Source organism: Humulus lupulus, chromosome 4, assembly GCF_963169125.1.
Source record: "Humulus lupulus chromosome 4, drHumLupu1.1, whole genome shotgun sequence".
In the NCBI taxonomy this organism is placed as follows: domain Eukaryota; kingdom Viridiplantae; phylum Streptophyta; class Magnoliopsida; order Rosales; family Cannabaceae; genus Humulus; species Humulus lupulus.
The window spans coordinates 218770534-218789727 of NC_084796.1; the positions used below are offsets into that span (position 1 = coordinate 218770534).

Sequence of the window (19194 nt, forward strand, 5' to 3'; positions counted from 1 at the left end):
TAAAAAATACGCATAAAGAAAATCCCTTCACCCAATACAATGTTTATTTACTATTTGCTTTAGGTGCACCATACCCCCTGCACCTAAATCTAACAGAATAAAACCCTCCTAACAATATTTCAGCCACGTGTCTCCCTTGCTTTCCTCTCTGCTCTTGTGTACACGTATGTGATAGGTGGTCTATCAACTGTCTCCCTGGCCAGGGCCTCCTTGGCGGCTTCTCTTTGGTTTACGACCACCTCTAGCTCCAGCTGAAGCATATCCATCTTCATGGCCGCCTCGTCCTCCAGGTCGTCATTCCGATGGGATAATAGAGCATCCTAGAACAAAGCAAATTTAGAAGAATCCTTACTGAACAAGGAAAAGGATAATGCGAATATGCAAAACAAACTTACAACAGTGGCTTGGTGGTGGAGAGCTTGGGAAATAAACAGCATGTCCGGGTTGGCGATGGTGGCATATCGCTTCAGTTGGAGATTGGACATGGTGTTCCCCACTTGATCCAGCAGGTCTGCCGCAAATGGGGCCGTGTCCTGCCCCAGCTTGGGGTGGAAACCTGTCTCAGCAACTGGCCGATCCACGATTGGCTGAGGGGCACTAAAAGCCGCCGGGCGGTCAGCGAATTCAACCTGACGACGAATCATCAGGGCCTTGTAGACCTCGTCCCTCCTTTCCCGGCCACTCTCCCAGGTCCGAGAAATAAGTTTGGACCGCTCGTCCAGCAAGACGGCTTCCCCCTCCTTAGGTAAGGCCGGATGGACAGGAAGGGCCGGTGTTTCTGGAAGGTCCTTCGCGGGAAGGCGGCTTTCCCCGAAAGACTCTCCAGGCGATCCAGCCCGCCTAGTCCAGGGCCTCTTGTTCCGCCGCGCCTGTCTCCGCGGCCCTTTTCCCAGAACTCTGGCTTACCTTCGGTTCCAGCTCCAGATCAATCACCGGAGGGTGAATAGGAAGGTTGGGGATGGTAGCTAGATCCACAGCCGTAATCAAAACTGCGGCAAATGCAACCTGGCTGGGTCGAGGATCCACCCCTAGCGTCTCCTTGCTATGGTGAAGCTCTAGGCCGGTGCCTCGGATGTTTTCTTCGCAACTTTCCTTGCCACGGCCTTGGCAACCCGGACCTCGAGGAGCTACCCCATCTCGTCCACGGGATCGGACATGTCAGAATCTTCTGAAACAAACACAAATAAAAAGGAGTCAGTACAATTAACAAGCAAACACAAAAATCAAGACTAAGAGTGACCCAGGACGAACCCTTATCTAAGCCCCGAACATGACTCAATTCATCTAACACAAAAGAGTAGACTCGGTTCCCCATGTCATCCGGGTTTAGAAAGCTCTCGTATTGGAGGAACCCGGACAGGTACATGAGATTTTCCGAGCCTACGGGAACGGGAGACGAAGGTCTCGTTTCCCCGTCAGCCCCGAACGCAGGGCCTCGATGTGCTAGCCTAGCCCTAGCTAAGTCCCCAACTTGGGGAGCATAAGTCAAAAACATAGGTGAGTTACCTCTCCCGGACATGCTAGCCCCAGGAGCCCCCGTGTTCGGCAGTGCCCGTCGAATAGAGCTTTCAGCTCCTCGGAGGTGGCCGCCTCCTTCGACCGAGCTAACTCCCCCTTCCGCTTGACCGCGTCCACGAGCGTCGCGGCCTCTACAGCCCTGATGTGATCCAGGGCCAGCTGCTCCCTCAAAGTGGGATCTTTCTCGCACTGTATTCCCCAGAGGCTCGGGGCGTTGATAGTTTGATGGGCCGCGAGCAATCCGATAAATCGGAGGTTTTCAGTGGTGACATAACTGCCCACATCCAAATCCTCCGTGCTCAACTCGGAGTAGATTTTCTTTCGCTCCAAGATGAACTGGGTGAGGGGAGTCTAGGCAAAAGGTCCTGCCATCCGAGGTGATACCAGGAGAACAAAAGAAAAAGAAGACAAAGACAATGTAAAGGATCGGGGAACCACTTACCCACTCGCTGGAAGTACAGCATCAATGTGGGGTTATTGTCTATGAGAAACCCATACGTCATGAACCAGTAGTGTCGGACGTTCGGGGGATGCTTCCAGGCGCTAGTAGGAGCGGGGTAGTTCCCCCATAGTTTGAGCCTGTAGAAGCCGTCCAGGGTCTTGTCCTTGGCGTTGACCTGCGGATCCATCTTGTAGAAGTACAAGATCTCTACGGGGGTCGACTCCATGATCTCCTTCGCAGCGCAGAAGACGCGCCATCCCGCAAGCAATCGGTAAGCTTGGGGCAGAAGCTGGAAAGGTGCAATCCCCACGAACGTTAGGAACCGCATGAAATAATCATGAAGGGGGAGTGTAGCTCCCACACTAATGTGCCCTACGCTCCAGACCCCAAACTCATTCACGGAGGTGTGGGCCCTCTCCTCTTTCCTGGCCAAACGGTTATGGAAGAGTCTGGGAGTTGACTCTACGCCCAAGCGCTTTTCCAAGACGTACAGCATCCGGTAGTTCCGGAACAAGTTTGGTACCGCATCCATCTCCCATCTGTTGCCTTTGGGGGTCCTGGACCCGGGAAGAAGGACAGGGGCCTTTTTGACTTCCTCCTCTGAATGAAGGGTGACGCCTGATGTCATGGCTTGTGATCTGGGAGCAAAGCAAAAATAAACCATGCAGTCAATACCAAAACCCAAGAAAGTTGGTTAAGGTACGGGGGGGTCTCCTACGAACTGCTTGGAGTCCCCTCTGGATCAGGCCCAGGCTCACCAGGGAACCACAAGGCCCTGATCGGGAACGAAGAGTAGGATACTCGTAAGTCGATCCATCACCACTTTTCTGGGAAGCATCCAGACTCGAAAGGTCCTAGAGCGGCCCAGACCAGGCAATCTTTCCCTAAAACTAATTCTAAGCACAGACAAGTTCTAGCAGCCTAAGCAGATAAGCAAAATGACAAGAAATCTATGTTTGTATATCTATATAGGCAAAAGACAGAGGAACTTACTATGAGTTGCGGGTCGCGAAAAATGGTGGTTGTCCGGCGATAAGGACGGCAGAATCTCAGTCTTGAACTGATGAAGATGGTTCAACAACTTGTCGAGAGGACAGGCTAACAACGTAGGCTCGGGCAAGGGTGCAGATGCCGGAACCGTTGGAAAAAGGCGACGGGGCAGAAGGAGCAGACGGCGGAAGATCTCGTCGGCAAGCTCGGACATACACAAATCCTTCGGGTTCTTAGACTGGCTTGAGAGCGTAATGATTTCAAATGAATGCCTGAGGGGTATTTATAAAGACCCAAATGCTGATCTCTGATCTAGCGGATATGATCGATCCCCCATCGGACGGTCCAAGATTGTGCAGAGGCATTAAGGAATCCACTTGAGTGCTGCATCCGCTCCCTTTCGATCCAACGTCCCAGAAAATGAGGCACTTCAAAGTCGCCCCATCCTATGATCCACCTCAGCGCAGAAGCATTAATGGAAAGCCCCCATGCGGATGGGACGCTTTGAAATTTGAGCCGACACATTAGCCTAGGCCTAGTGACCCTTGAGGTGGTTGATGACCTTTCAAGGTCGAGTGCCATTGGTGCAGCGGTTGCTAGGCAACACGTGTACCCCTCGTCGAGAACCGGGACATCGGTAAGCAAACTTGGACCTTGGTAAACGGTCTGGGCTCCCCTTGCCCCGGACCAACTATTCTAAGAAGAACCGGGGAGATCGCCGGGAGTATCCGGGACCAAGGAAAGCCTCCACCGCGCAGGCCCAGATGAAGGCTTGGGGATTAAATATTATCCTCGTTTCCTGCGTGGGCCCGGGACCGCAATTCAGGCCCACTAGCTGGCTAATTAAGGTTGGGCGAGTCCGGGCCTATGGCAAGGAGTATGATGGATATCGATAGCCCAATTCTAGGCCCGGAAGGCGTCCGGGGAAGTATTGTCCGGGACGGTCATCCGGGAGGCGGTACAACTGGTTGGGGGTAACAATCAGGATCAGTGCGAACGGTCCCGAAGCCTGGTAAACGATCCGGGCTCCTGGTGGATGATCCGGGCTCACGGTAAATGGAGAGGGACATAGGTAAACAAACCCGGGTCGGGTCCCCAAGGTTGGCAGAGAAAAACATCCGTGACCCTAACTTCGCCCCATGAGGCGTGGGAATTTTCCCCACGTTTCACCTGCGGAAAATGCCACCTCAGGATTGTACGCCGCTAGTTCAGACCTGTGCCCCCACTACTCTGACTGATCTTGTCCCCTGAATATGTATCGTAACTCGAGATGCCCAGACCAAAAGCTCTAATTTGTTGGATGATAGATATGGTTTGGGCTAGCCGGATGGGCTCGAGCTGGCATTTTTCTTGTGTTTTAATTCTTCTGTGTTGGGCTTCCGGTAGAGAAGCCAGCAGTATTTATACCCTTATTAGGCTCGGGTCAGCCCGGCCCATGCCCAGTGCACCTGTGAACCTATAAATACAAGCAACAGAGCACTGGGGAAGGGACTTTTGGGTGCATGTATATAGTTACTCTGCAAAAACTAAGAGAAAACTCCATTGTGATAGATTCTCTATGCTCTAATACAACGGTCTCGTGGACTAAGGTTCATTAACGCCCCAACCACGTAAAAGTCTTGCTTACAACTTCTAAACTCTTTCTCTTTAATCTCTCTTATCTTTTATTATTATAGTTTCCGAAAAACTCGGTAAACAACCGGCTAGAGATCAGGGAGAAGGATATGCATAAGACTGTTTTTATATCAGATATGAGCACTGGGAGTGCTAAGTTATGTTGTGAGGATTTGATTGATTTCGGGTTGTTTTGATGAATTAGATGAACAAAATATTCAAAGATTATCTTAATTGGATTTGTGATAGTTTTGATCGACGGTATTATGGTATACTCTCAGTTGGATATTTTCCAAGGTTAAGGAACGCCTTAGGGGCAGGAATTCCCTTGGATGGGCAGGATATTATATGTGCCTTGGGAAAGAGTTCTGAGTCTTCTTACATATCAGAACCAGTTTGTAGGTTGTTATGACACCTCAGTGACAGGGAAAAGTGATTGCCTATGCATCATGTTATTGGAAGGATATGACCAGGACTAGAGTAGAGTTATTGGTTGGCTAGGTGGCCAGCTTTATACTTGAGCTTATTATTTCAGAGAGGATCAAAGGGAAAAAAATAGTTAAGTGACCCATAAATGGGAGAATTGAGGGGAATGTCTTAGCTAAATTAGCTAAGGACTATGCAGTGTCAGGTGTAAGTTTATTATGGTATATGGATCGGACTCGGGATCTGATGGACACTGGGATTAATTGGGAGATTCTGGATGAATCTCATATTACCCTCTTATTCTCTTCATCCAAGCATCATGGAAAATGTAACAGAGTTTGAAAGCTTTATATTGGTGGCCTGGGATGGAGAGGGACGTAACAGAATACGTGGTAAAGTTCTTAACCTGTTAGCAAGTCAAGACAGAGTATCGAAATTCAGTAGGGCCATCATAGCCTTTGTGTATTCCATAGGGGAAGTAAAGAAAACATCGCGATAGGTTTTGCGGTAGGGCTTCCCAGGATAGTGGGCTAGCGTAATTTGGATTGAGTCATTATGGACTAATAATTAAACTGAGTTCACTTCTATCAGTAAGGACGAGTAATACAGTTGATCAGTACGGACCTCTATGTGAGAGAGAGGTAGTACGTCTTCACGGAATTAGAAGTCTATCTTATTAGACAATGACCCTGTTATTACTTCCAAGTCTTGGGGAAGGTTGAAGAAGGCAATGAGTATACAGTTGGAATTTAGTACAGTTCATTATCCTCAGACTGATGGTAAATCAAAGAGAGTTATCCAGTTATTGGAAAGGCATCTTATGAGATGGGTGAGATGTTATATTTGGATTCTGAGGTAGTTCAGGGGATCATTGAGATTATTGAAATGGAGCTTGGATGCTCACTTCTCAGAGTAAATGGAAAAGTTATATTGATTTGAGATGCAGGAACATGGAGTTCCAAGTGGAAGATTGTATCTTCCTTAAAGTTTCACCATGGAAAGGGGTGAGGAGATAAGGGCAAGTTGAGCCCTAGATTAATATGACCATTTGAATCCTGGATAGGACCAGTCAGTTTGCCTTTGGATTGGCCTTATCTTTGGCACTGTTGGTCGTATAAAGTGTATTTAATATTTCAATGTTGAGGACATGGGTTAGAAGAGACTCATGTGTTGAGTTATGAGAATCTGGAATTAGAGGCTAAGTATCCTATGAGGAATAGCCACTCCAAATATGAGACAGAAAGAACAGGATTTAGAGGAACAAAGTTGTACCTTGGGTTAAGGTATGATGCAGAAACAGTAAGGTCGAGGGAGCGACCTGGGAACTGGAATCAGTTATGCAGAATTTATATTCCTTGCTGTTCAAATAAATTTCGAGGAAGGAATTTTTGTAAGGAGGGGATAGTTGTTATGACCCAAATGTCCTAATAAGGCTTAGGACCTTGATTAGGAGGCCAAGAGGGCCATAAATTATTTATTATGCAATTAAATGATAATATGCATGTTTAGGTGTATTAAATATGCATGTGAACCCATTTCTGAATAATTGGATGATTTTCATATTTTGGTTATTTCGGGTATATTTGGCATATATGTGATACATGTGTGGTGCTTCATTATTATTTAGTTATGCTATGGTTACTCAGCACGGGACGATCCTAGGAGGTAAGCTAGTGGGAAAGTCATAACGGGATTTATACTTGACTCGGAGTGAGTCCATGGGTATTTAGCACATTACCAAGATATTGGGTAATGGGAATAAATATTTGATGATAAATTGGGAGTTAGTAAGATCAGGGGGAAATTCTGGGAATTTTGACTATTTTACCCCGGGGGCGTTTTCGGGACCCCGAGCATTAGGATTTGCTTGAGGTTATTTAAGCTTGAAGTAACCTGTTAGAATTATAAAAGAATGTTCAGAAGGTTCTCTCTTTCTCTCATTCCCTTTTCGACACCCAATCACATTTTCGAAGGAAACTTGAGTTCTAGGACTCGAATTCAAGCCAGGATCAAGGCATTACGATTCTAGGGAAGATTAGAAGCTTTTTAGCCACATGATTTAGTTGGAAAACAACTCAATCAGAGGTAATCCAAGTTTTAAGTTCTAAGTTTTTAAAGTTTTTAAGCTTGTATTGGATTTTTTGTTTTGATGAGTTTTTGAATGAATTGAAGCTTAGGTTTTATTAGTATTGGATAATTAGGATGTTTGGGAACTTTGATTTTGGAATTTGGAAATGTTTGGGTAGGTTTTTGGAAGGTTTTAAAATGGAGAAAACATAGGTTTTTGGGCTGGTTCGTGGTTGGGCCGCGGCATAGGATAGGTGCGTCGCTGCGCTTGGCACAGTCAGAGAAGAGGTCGGCTTCTGTCTGGAGGCGGGTCGCGGCATAGGGTTTGGAGGGACGCGACGCTTAAGGGAAAATTTGTCCATATTTGGTTTTTAGTCGTGGGAACTTAACTCTTAGGGCCTGGGATCGATCCTACTACCCAGTTGAGTGGGGTTCGACGTCTCGGAGGCTTGGGTTGGGTCTGGAAGTATTTATTTACTCATTTTTATGAGGTTTTATATTATGGTTGTGACTAGGTTATCGCTAAGGTCTTGGAAACATGATCGTGCTTGTGGCTCATTTATTGGTAACCTATGCTTGGACCAAAGGTAAGAAAATTGCACCCAGTATGTGATGCATGAGATACATGTGATTAGGGCAGGACATGAATATTGAATATGGAATTGATCAGAGCTTGAGTCTCTGTAAATGTGCATGATCATCATTATGCTAATGATTGTTAAGTAAGAATGTTGAATACCCTACATTTGAATATTTGACATATGATATATGCCTAGTTGCGTTGCTTACTAGTGAATGGCACTGACCTATGAGTCAGAAATCGGCACGAGTCGTATGGTATTGGCTTAAGAGTCAAGAACGACATTGATGTGTTCAACACAATCCGAAATGATTAGATCTAATCAACATAAGCATTGAATGAATCATCATGAGAATTAATGCCTGACCGACCTAAAGTTCGATGAAAACTAAAAGCGCTTGTCTATTCTAAAGGCTAGTTACTTAGAGCCAGGGCCAAAAGGCTCAGGTGACTGCAATGTCACATGGCTATGGGTGTTGAGCCCAAGTTCGTGACTCACTCATTAGTCACTTATCTGATTAGGGTGCAGAGCCCAAAGTGTGACTCTTTAGTCACCTATCTGATTAGGGTGCGGAGCCCAAAGTGTGACTCACTCATCTGATTAGGGCTACAAGCCCCGGCATGATTACCAAAATCTTAAAGTGTTAATCACTCATCTTATTAGGGCTACAAGCCCCAGTATGATTAACAAAATCATAAAGTGTTATTCACTCATCTGATTAGGGTGCAGAGCCCAAGTGCATGACTTAATTGTCACTTATCTGAGTCACTTATTCTAAGATGGACACTTTATCCATCTATCCTCAATATGACTTGATAGTTATCTACACAAAGGGCAGGGCCCATAAGTCATCTATACAAAGGGCAGGGCCCATAATCATTATTTGGACTTATTTGCGTGCATGAATAGGATAATTATTGCTAGGCATGCCTATTATGATTTAGTAACATGTTATTACCTGTTCATGAGCATATTGAGTTTTCTTGCTAAGCTTCAGCTCACGGGTGCTATGTGGTGCAGGTAAAGGCAAAAGAAAGCTGGACCATCGTTGAGTTGGAGAGCTTAGGTGACGATGTGTACATATGTGGCTGCTCGACCACAACGGCCGAGGGTTTGTAGTTGAACTAGGGTTAAACCCTATTTTGTCTCTTAGGTCGGCTGGTTGTAAATATTTTATTATAATTAACCTTTAAATTTTATTTTGGGATCCCAATGTATATAGTAAACGTTTTAGTGAAACATTGTATCTTAACCAAAAAAATTAATCATAAACCGTTAATCATACTTAGTTACACGATTATGGCCAAATGCTCGATTAGTGAGTTTAGCACTTTTTAAAATGCATACTGTAACGGTCCCTAGGTAGTAGGGCATTACACTAAGGGTACAATCTCTAAAATCCTAGGGAGTTCAGGTCCCTCCTCAAGGCTAGATTCGTCTACATATTGCCTAAATCCAGGAGCGAATTCCCCTTGGAGTAGAGAGGGCTAAGCCCTAAGGTTGGTTCCATATTCGTCGAAGATAGACAATCTAAAGTGCAGTGTATTGTCAACAACAATGGTTCCTTTTGGATAGCTATGGTCGCAGCGTGCCACCAATCGGTCCACACTTTGGAGGAGAGTTATATTTAGGTCCAGATCGGTAGGGTAGCGACTAACTAGCTGGTTGGAGTTGAAATGAATTAACCTAAAGCTAGCTGCAACCCGGTCTAACTCCCTAAAAGGGTATGGGTTACCTTGGCCGGAGGGGCCGGCTGGTGCCCCAGAAGCAGCCCAATCAGGATCAGGTCTTTGATCAGCTTCGGGAGCCCATCTTTTGTGGACAAGAGGCACCTCGGCCTCTTCCTCGTCAGTATCCTTATCAGTTGGCAAAGTCTCTTAAGAGGAGGGAAGCTCGGCAATCACCGGAAGGAGAGCTCGTGTCCTCAGGGCCAATGTCTAATCCTTGTCGATCAGGTTGCAAGCCAACATCGTGGTGTCATTCACGACCTGGCGATAATCTTTTTTTTTTGGGAAGTTTGGACAATTTCTCATACTGGCCCCCGAGGGTCACGAATTTTTCTGTCCTAGAAAATATGGCTACCTAAAAAACAAACTCAATCAGGATGTTTTAACAAATATATAAATATAAATTCACGCGCTAAATTTGCAAAGGTAGAAGACTTACGAGGTCGGTTGAAGTATCGATGTTCGCAATTCTTGAAGCCATTCGACATAAAGAATAAATATGTATAGTCGTTTGGATGGCTGGGAAGATCAATGAAGGAGGCAGAGCTGGGAAATCGCGTGATGTAGTAAAACTCGTCACCGCGTCCTCTCTGGTCGAGGCTTGCTTTGAGACAAAAAAAGAACAAAATATCTGCTGGAGAGGGGACCTCCCACTCATGCCTCAAGAATAGATATTTCAGCCCTGCCAAAAGTCAATATGAATTTGGGGGGAGCTGGAAAGGAGCCAGTTTTACATAGTTTAAAAAGTCTATGAAATATTGGTCCAGGGGAAGGAAGGCCCCAACCTTCAGATGCTCATCGCTCCAGGCCACGTAGTCATCTTGGAAAGGGGCACAATTTCGTTCCCCTTCAAACGCAAGTCGAGCTAGGAGACCGCCAGCTCCCATCTCAATGTTGTGACTCAACAGGATTTTATTCACCTTCCCTTGAGTCTTGATTTTCGAGACTATGTGCTCGGCCTCGAAGAACGCGTTGGGGTCGACGGGAACTTCTTTCTCCACAACAGGATCGAAGTGTGAAATAGGAGAGTCAGGGGCGACCTGCTTCCCTTTGTCTTTGCGTTGGGTAGATGAGCTCGCGGATTTCTTCTTGCGAGGTGCCATCAGATTGCCTAACGACAAAGCGGCCTAGTTAGTAGGCAACCTAAGATGATCTATAACTATGTCGCGAGGGCACGAAGGATGAAATAGGTTATTCTCGTTATACGAGCTAAAGTTAACCGAAGCCCATCGCATGGTGCTACGCGCCTCAGTTTCTTAATAGTCCCCTAATATTTAGGGATCCGTGTGTCATAAATGTCAGGTCATTACTTTCCTCTATAAAACGGTTTAGTGCAAAACCGCCTAAGGAAACTTAACCCTTAAGCTACCTAGTATTTAACCTAGAGACGTTACGATTCCTATGCCCCAAACAGGTATTCTCTAAACCTATTTGTCATTAGAATTACCCCAAATTAACCCAGAAATTTACCAAGTTTTATGGATAAATTTTTTTTTTATAAAAACATATTCGGTTTCACTTATGGAGCCTAAAGCCTTCCCTATTGGCATTCATAAAAAGTATAACAATACCAAACGATGAAAATTGCTAAAAAAGAAGAAAAAGAAGTTTCTTTGGGTCATGAAGAATAAAGAAATTCGTTCAAAGAAAAGAATGAGATACTTACAGGAAATGTGTTCAAGGATCGGAGAATGTAGATTCGGGTCACGAAAAGCTTTTGGAAAGCTTTTGAATGACTAGGCACGATGAACAGTTTTGGGGATTCTGGGTAAGAAGAAAGGAAGCTTGAGAGTTTAGAAATGGGAAGTTTTCAAATGCAAAGGTGGTGAGGTTTGAAATCTAATCACCCTATTACGTAAACTATGAAAATTAATTTCGGACATCCAATTGGGGTATCTCGAGATCCAAGGGCCAAGATTAAATAGACCCAATGGCGGCAAAAAGTTGACAAGACAATAATTGCAGTCCTCGAAACCCGAACAGATGCCAATTGCAATAGACCACGTGTCCAGTACTCGAGTAGTAGGCAGGCATGGTTTTATGTAGCAGAAGTCTAAAAGCCCCTACTGTGTAGGTCAAAAAATAAAAACATCATACACGAGCAGGAGCTTGGAGGGCAAATGTTGTATCCTATTTTTAGCACGAGTTCATTTACTCAGCTTGGGTACAGCTAGCAGATAAATACACGGAAAAATAACCAAGTAGAATATCTCCTTATTATCCATGTGGACAGCTCGGGATTCATAAATATCGGACATGGTGTTAGGCGTCTTGAGTTTATCATGAACTAAGAACACAATGGTTGTTAAGCACGAGCTTAGAATCAAATAACTGTCGAAGCACGAGTTTGGAGGAGATATACAGCTCGTGACGATTCAACTATAATGCATATTCCGGGATCCCCAGAGACTCGGGATATGTTTATATGTTTATTTATGACTAGGCTGTCATATTGATTATTCGAGATAGCAGGAACATATTTATTCTGTTATCAAATCATATCCCCATATAAATAGGAATTTTTTGTATTGAATATATACATTATGTAAATGCGTGACTGACTCATGCAGTTACCCAAATCTGTCCATGGAATTCCCCTATAAATACTGGGAATGTTGGATAGGAAAGGGGGAATTATTCTGTAATACCGAAACTCTACCAAAATAGTGAGAGAAACAGTAATAATAGTGACTCGTGGACTAGGTGGATTTTAACTACTGAACCACGTAAAAGTTATGTGTTCTTGAGTGAATTCTTGATATTTTCATTACGGTTTACCATTAAGAACTAATCTGCTCTTATTATTTCTTAATATATTGTTGGCGAAAAACCACGTCAACAATAAATAATTTAATTTAATATTAACAAGTTTGAAAATAAATTAAAAAATTAGCTAAATAATTTGAAAATAAAATAAAAAATTATAATTTAATTTAATACTAACAAATTTAATTATTTAAAAATAAATCATATTTAATATAGCTTATAAAACATCATAATTTTTTTATAGTATCATAAAACTTTATAAGACATCATAAAATATCTAGTGTTAAAAAATATTTCATTTATGTTGCTTTTCTTTGGTGATAAAATTTGATCACCAAAGATAGGATATAAGTTTTTTATATTATCACCTAGTGATAATTTTTTCACCAAAGCTGCTTTAATTAGTTTAATTAAGTTGATAAAAAATATATATATTTGAAATGTTTGAAATATTAGAATTATTAGTGTTAATATGTGTTTAGGTTTAAGTAATATTAGTGTTATTAATATTTATTTAGAAGAAAAAAAATTGTGAATGTTTATTAATATGTGTTTAGAAAAATGTATTGTGAATGTGTGTAGAAAATAATATGAGTTGACTGTTTTTAATATATTTGTAGAAAAATGTATAATATATTGTCAATGTTCTGAGAATTTTCTGAATCTCAATTGCAGGCTTTTAAATTTTTGGGATAGCTTAGAGTATAGTCGTTATGATACTGAAATTTTGGTAGAGTTACGGGAATTAAATAATACTTAAAACTTTGAATAATTTGAATTAACAAAAAATTATAATTTAATTTAATATTACCAAGTTTAATATTTTTAAAATAAATTAAAATATTATATAAATAATGTAATTTAGTATTAAAAAATTTAATAATTTTAAAAATTAGATAAATAATTTAATTGAATATTAACACGTTTAATAATTACAAAATAAATTATGTTTTTTAATAAATAATTTTAAAAAATAAAAAAAATATAATTTTATTTAATATTAAAAAAATTAATAATTTTAAAATAAATTAAAATTTAGATAAATAATTTTAAAATAAAATAAAAAATATATTTTTATTTAATATTAACAAATTAAATAAATTAAAAATTAGTTAAATAATTTAAAAATAAAATAAAAATTTAGATAAATAATATTAACAAATTTAATAATTTAAAATTTTAAAAATAAATTAAATTTTAGATAAATAATTTAAAAATAAGTTTGATAGTTAAAAAATAACTAATTATGAAATAATTACCTATAATTAATTTCAATTATATTTAATTAAATAATAATTAAAATAAAAATTAATAATAATCATAACTATAATAACATTCTTAAAAATTGCAGTTTTAATTATTAAAGAACATTATCTCCTATTGATAATGTTTTCTTAATTATTTTTAATCACGAAAAGCCTTAGATTCGTTCGGAGAAGCTGAGTCAGTAAGAACTCTTAAATATGTTTCTCCGAATTATACAGGACGGTATGTGTCCGCATGGATAGTTTGGATTTGTTGTGTACCTATAATATGATCTATTACTCATTTTATTGTTTCGTTAGTAGAGATTTCAGTATGCGTCTTCTTATTTGTTCTAGTAAATGGGTAGACTTAATTTTAGTCTGCGCACTTATGAGAATCATAGAGAGGTACTGTCGCAATTTTTACATAAACGAAAAAAAATTTAAGAGTGTAGATTAAATTATATGTATACTACAAATCTGAATGGGATAGGTTCTTTACCCTTATAGAAGTGGAGTGAAAAGGTGGATTAGGGCACCCACACACATAGTCAATAATGTTTAATTGTTGTTTATTCTTGTATTGTAGATGCCGATCGATAAGAGTTTGATGGCATTAAGGAATCGTAACTTTGAAGCTTATTTGAATGGTCTCCAAGCCTTCTTGAAAATGGCAAAATAACATAGAGACTATGACGGGAGTAGGATCATCCACATCACCTCCCCAATATCCCTGGCCGATGTAGCCGTCGCAGCCACCGCAGCCACCACAACCGCAACATGAAGATAATAGGGAGGACATGGCAGCTAATTTAGGAGACTAAGTTTATTTTATTGTTAGTTATTTTTACATTATATGAACAATATGGATATTTTTTATCTTAATGTATTAACAATATGGATCATTATTATCTTAATGAACTAATTTGAAAATTTAATATAATATATATTTTTTAATATATTTGTTTTCAATTATTTAAATTTTTATTAATAATTAAAATTTTAATTAATTATTTAATTATATTAATTTTTAATAAATAAAATAATTTTAGGAGCCACACTGTCACCCCTAATAATCAAGTATCAGGGGCGACACATCGACTAAAATTATGCTAGGTGTGCAAATATTTGGGGCGACATTCCAACTTTTAGGGGTGACATAATCAAGTATCAAGGGCGACTATTGACATATTAGGGGCGACACATCGACTAAAATTATGCCAAATGTGCAAATTTTTTGGGTGACACTTCAAATTTTAGGGGAGGCTATTGGAATATTAGGAGCGACTCATTAAGTCATCCCTAATGTACACTATTATGCGCATTTTATTAAGGGCAACATATCAGGGGTGACTTTTAGGGTTATTAGGGGCGATTGTCGCCCCTAAAACTGATTTTTGTTGTAGTGATATGTGGAAACTTCTAAGATTGAAACATGCTTTTAAAAGGTTTAATAGGAAGAAGATGGGTGATGTTCAAGCTAACTATCATTCCGCAAAAGAGGTTGTTATTAAAGGTCAAGTTAATCTTGAAAAAAGTCCATGGGTGGATTCTCTTCAAAAATTTGAAAGTGAAGCTCAAGATGCGTACAAGTTTCATGCCCAATCTCTATGAAAGTTTTCTTGGACAACAAAGTAAGATAATTTGGCTCCAATTTGGGGATGAAAATTCTTCATATTTCCATGCTAGTTTGAAGAAAAGGAGGGAAGAAAATTGAATCACTGCTTATACAGATAATCAAGGAGTTGCTATAGATAATTATGCTATGGTGGTTGATCATTTTTTGATTCATTTTAGAATTTTTATGGGAAGTGCTAGTTCTGCTTCTTCTAGTGTTCAACTGGAATGTATATAGTTTGGTAACAAACTAGACTTGAATCATTAGCTTGCTTTGATTAAGCCTTTCTCGAGGAGTGATGTCAAGAAATCTCTCTTCAGCATTCATTCGTTAAAAAGCTCGGGGACTAATAATTGTGGTTAAGATTTCTTTAAATTTATGTGGCATGAGATTGGTAATGAATTTGTTGATGCCGTTTTGAATTTCTTCCTCACAGATGAAATCTCGGTTGAGCTTAATAATGCAGTGACATCTTTGGTGCCCAAAACTGATAGTCCAGGTACAACAATCGACTATAGGCCTATAGCTTGCGGCAACACACTGTATAAATGCATTTCTAAAATGCTTTGTACTTGCTTGGTTGAGGTGCTTCCCTACTTGGTTCATAATAATCAAGGTGCATTCATCAAGAACCGTTCTACAGCTCATAATGTTCTCATCTTTCAAGACCTCCTTAAAGGTTATACTAGGAAGAATATTTCTTCTAAATGTATCTTGAAGATGGATCTTAGCAAGGCATATGACACTATTGATTGGGATTTTTCGGCAGATTTGCTTAAAGCTCTTTGTTTCCCTTCTAAGTTCATCAAGTGGATTATGGTTTGTCTCCGTAGCACATCTTAGACAAGGGGATCCCATTTCCCCTCTGCTATTTGTATTGGTTATGAACTACTTGACTTGTCTGCTTCAGCATGCTTCTCAAGATACTAAGTTTAAATTCCACCCTATGTGTAAGAGCCTTAAGCTTATGAACCTCTGTTTTGATGATGAATTGGTTATCTTCTGTAAGGGTTCTATTGATTCTGTGAGGCTAGTGCAAACAACATTTCAGGACTTCTGTGATACCTCTGGTTTGGCTGCTAATAAAAACAAGTCTCAAATTTACTTTGGTGGTGTTGATGAGGCTAATAAGCAATGTATGTTGGCAGTTGTTAACATTGTTGAATGGTCTTTTCCTCTCAAGTATCTTGGGGTTCCGCTGAGACCAACGAAATGGAAAGCTTCTGACTGTGGTCTTAATCTTAAGAAGATTCAATTGAGACTTCATACCTGGGCTAGTAGACATCTTTCTTTTGCTAGAAGAGCCCAACTTATTCAATTGATTTTAATAGGTATTAGAAGCTACTGGATGAGCATTTTCCTCTTGCCTCAAAAAGTTGTTTTTGAAATAGACAAGTTTTGTCGAATGTTTTTATGGGGAGTTAAGGAGAATAGATGTATGATTCTTCTCACCTCTTGGGAACAAGTTTGCTTACATAAGGAGTATGGAGGTATTGGTTTTCGAGAAGAGAGTAAGTGGAATAAGGCTCTTCTAGCTAAGTATGTGTGGGCTATTTCTACCAAAAAAGACTGTATTTGGGTTAAACGGGTGAACAATGTGTATCTAAGGGATCAGGATTTTTGGTCTTACTCTTTGAAATAGGATGTTAGCTGGTACTTTAGGAAACTATCTAGACTCTGTTCCTATTTTGTTAAAGAAAATGTTCTAGATGTTGGTCGGTCAGAAAGATTTAAGGTGAGGATTTTAACTCCTTGGTGCAGCGAGAGAATGTTCATTATTACTTGAAGGATGTTTGGTGTCGCTTATCTTTGCCTAAACACAACTTTATTATGAGGCAAGCTATCAATGAGCATCTTCTAACAAGGGATAATCTTTTGAGATGCATGATTCATATGGAGTCTCTGCTTTGTCCGGTTTGTGAGCTTCATAGGGAGAGTCATCACCTTCTATTCTTTTAATGTGCTTTTTCGCTCAAGGTGGTTCAAAAGGTTTAAACTTGGCTGGGGTTCACTGAGTGGTCGTTGCTCTTCTCTGGGTGAATTGTTTGGTTTGCTACTCGGCCTAATGGAGTCATCCAAGACATAGTTTCTGCACTTGGAGCTGCCACGATTTTTTGCTTATGGACTAATAGGAATTTATGTATTTTTTAGAACAAATGTTATACTTTGCACCGTATTGATGCCATGATTAGAAGAGCCATTAAAGCTAGAGTCTTATTGATTCTTTCTTGTTCTCTCACCAACAGAGAAAAATATGTGATTGATTTTGTGGCTAGGATGTAAGTGACTTGTTTTTTGGCTGCTGTCTAGCATGTTGTTTTGTTAGGTGTTTAGTGCTTAATGAATCCTTTCCTTCTTGAGAAAAAAATAATAATAATTAATAATCTGATTACAAAGAGAAAGCTATTATAGGACTTATGCGATTTAACAAATTAAAATTATCCTTAATAGTAAAATATTTATGTTATCGCCTAATTAATTAGTCATCTGAGTTAAACCTCTTTTGTTAGTTGTATAAATTAATGTTGCATTACTTACATGCAGCCCTTGAAAAACCCTGCTGCAAGATCCGATATAATTAAGTAATGATATAAATATATAAAGGAAAATTATTGAATAGAGATTTTTTTAAATCACTACGTATAGGTACCAAATATCCAAATATTTATGGAAAGAATTTATTTATGTTTTTTTTTTAAAAAAAAAGGGAATTAATATAATGATAAAAGTTATCTTAGCTAAACTTTAAAATAATAAAAGTTAGAAAAGTGTTAAGGAAATTTTTTATTGCACTCTCTTTCTTTTTTTTTTTCATTCATGAATGAGATACATGGATATTATTCAATTGGATGATTAAACACACCAACACGTAATAACATTATTAACTATTCAACACACGCGGACGCACAGAATTTCCCACACGGTTAACCTGCATTATTGATGCCATTAATTGTTATGTTTCTGATTTTGAAAATGAAAGGAAAATATAGATGAAATTAAATGTTCCTTGCCATATATCATATATTTCTCATACAATTTATGTCTACAAAGAAAAAAAAATAGTATTAATTAATAGTTACAACTATTTTTATGAAAATATTTATATGAATTTTACATTAAAATATATGATTTGACACTTAATAATATACTAGATGCAAAGTGTAAATCCTATAATCGGCATTTTTATAGAAATATCTTTTTCTTAAAAGATAAATTGGTTGTTTCCCTTTATTATAATTTTTGGAAATTCACTTTCCCATTTTGTGAATTTTTGATAATTATGAGCTTCCTTATTTAGCTTATATTGTCCCAATTTATTTATAAAGGGAAGATTTATATTGCAAATATTTGGTACTTACCCAAAATTGTTTCTGGTTTATTTGCTTATATATTTTCGTGTAGCTCAAGAATTACAAACAGGAAACTGGTTCCTTAATGTCATTAATTGTTGTTTCCTTTTTGAGCTTGTTTTTTTATCCAACACAGGTCTAAGCTGTCCCCACCAAAATCGTATCTGTCGGATCAACATCTTCTAAAAAAGGCAACTCTTCATCAATCAAGAATAGCTTCTATGATTCTTGCCTTTGTTAGAAGAATTCATTCTCAACCTTTGTGAGCACGAAAAAAACTCTATAAATAGGGCTCTAAAGGCAGTGAGAAAAGTGAACTATTTGGTGCTTTATTCGTAAGCTTTATTGTAATATTTGTGAGAGTTCCTCTTTGTATTCAAAATCATAAGTATTCACGTGATCTTGTAGAAATATGTGTGTTTAGTTTTTAGTGGTGAGTTTATACCATGTTCATGAGTGAATACACATTGTAATTTAAACACAACGTTTATAGTCTTCGAGAGAAGATTTTTACAAGCTTTGCGTCGGGAGGATGCAAGCACTCGCTGGCCATTGAAGGGAGTTCAAGTGATTGAGCATTTCAATCAAAATTAGATTAGTGAAGAGAAGTACAACAAGTTGCGGCAAATCTCAAAAGGGAGTCTTGTTTTGTTTAAGTCAATGTTTTTGTACTTGTGATTCTTTATTAATTGGTTTTATTCTCTGGGCGTGGCCCCAAAGAGTAGGTTATCCGAAAGGGTTTCTGAACCTTGTAAAAATTCAATGTGTTCTTTATTGTTTTGCACTATCTTTTTATTGTGTTCAGTTTCTGTCGTGACAAGTTTGGTTTCTGTCCCGACAGAACTGTATTC

The 19194-nt window shown here is 39.4% G+C and overlaps 1 protein-coding gene across 1 annotated transcript; it reads left to right on the plus strand.

Moving 5' to 3' along the window:
• The first annotated feature begins 15371 nt into the window (after positions 1-15371).
• Positions 15372-16635, plus strand: LOC133832909 (uncharacterized). The gene is made up of 2 exons (XM_062263184.1): positions 15372-15812; positions 15904-16635. The coding sequence occupies exons 1-2, from the start codon at positions 15372-15374 to the stop codon at positions 16633-16635; spliced, it is 1173 nt and encodes a 390-aa protein (XP_062119168.1).
• The last annotated feature ends 2559 nt before the right edge of the window (positions 16636-19194 follow it).

Excerpts from the sequence above, each read along its gene's own strand:
- LOC133832909 (XM_062263184.1), top strand. The coding sequence starts at position 15,372 with ATGTGGCATGAGATTGGTAATGAATTTGTTGATGCCGTTTTGAATTTC. Across the intron at positions 15,813-15,903 it reads AGTTCATCAAGTGGATTATG|CATGCTTCTCAAGATACTAA; the intron begins GTTTGTCTCCGT and ends TGTCTGCTTCAG.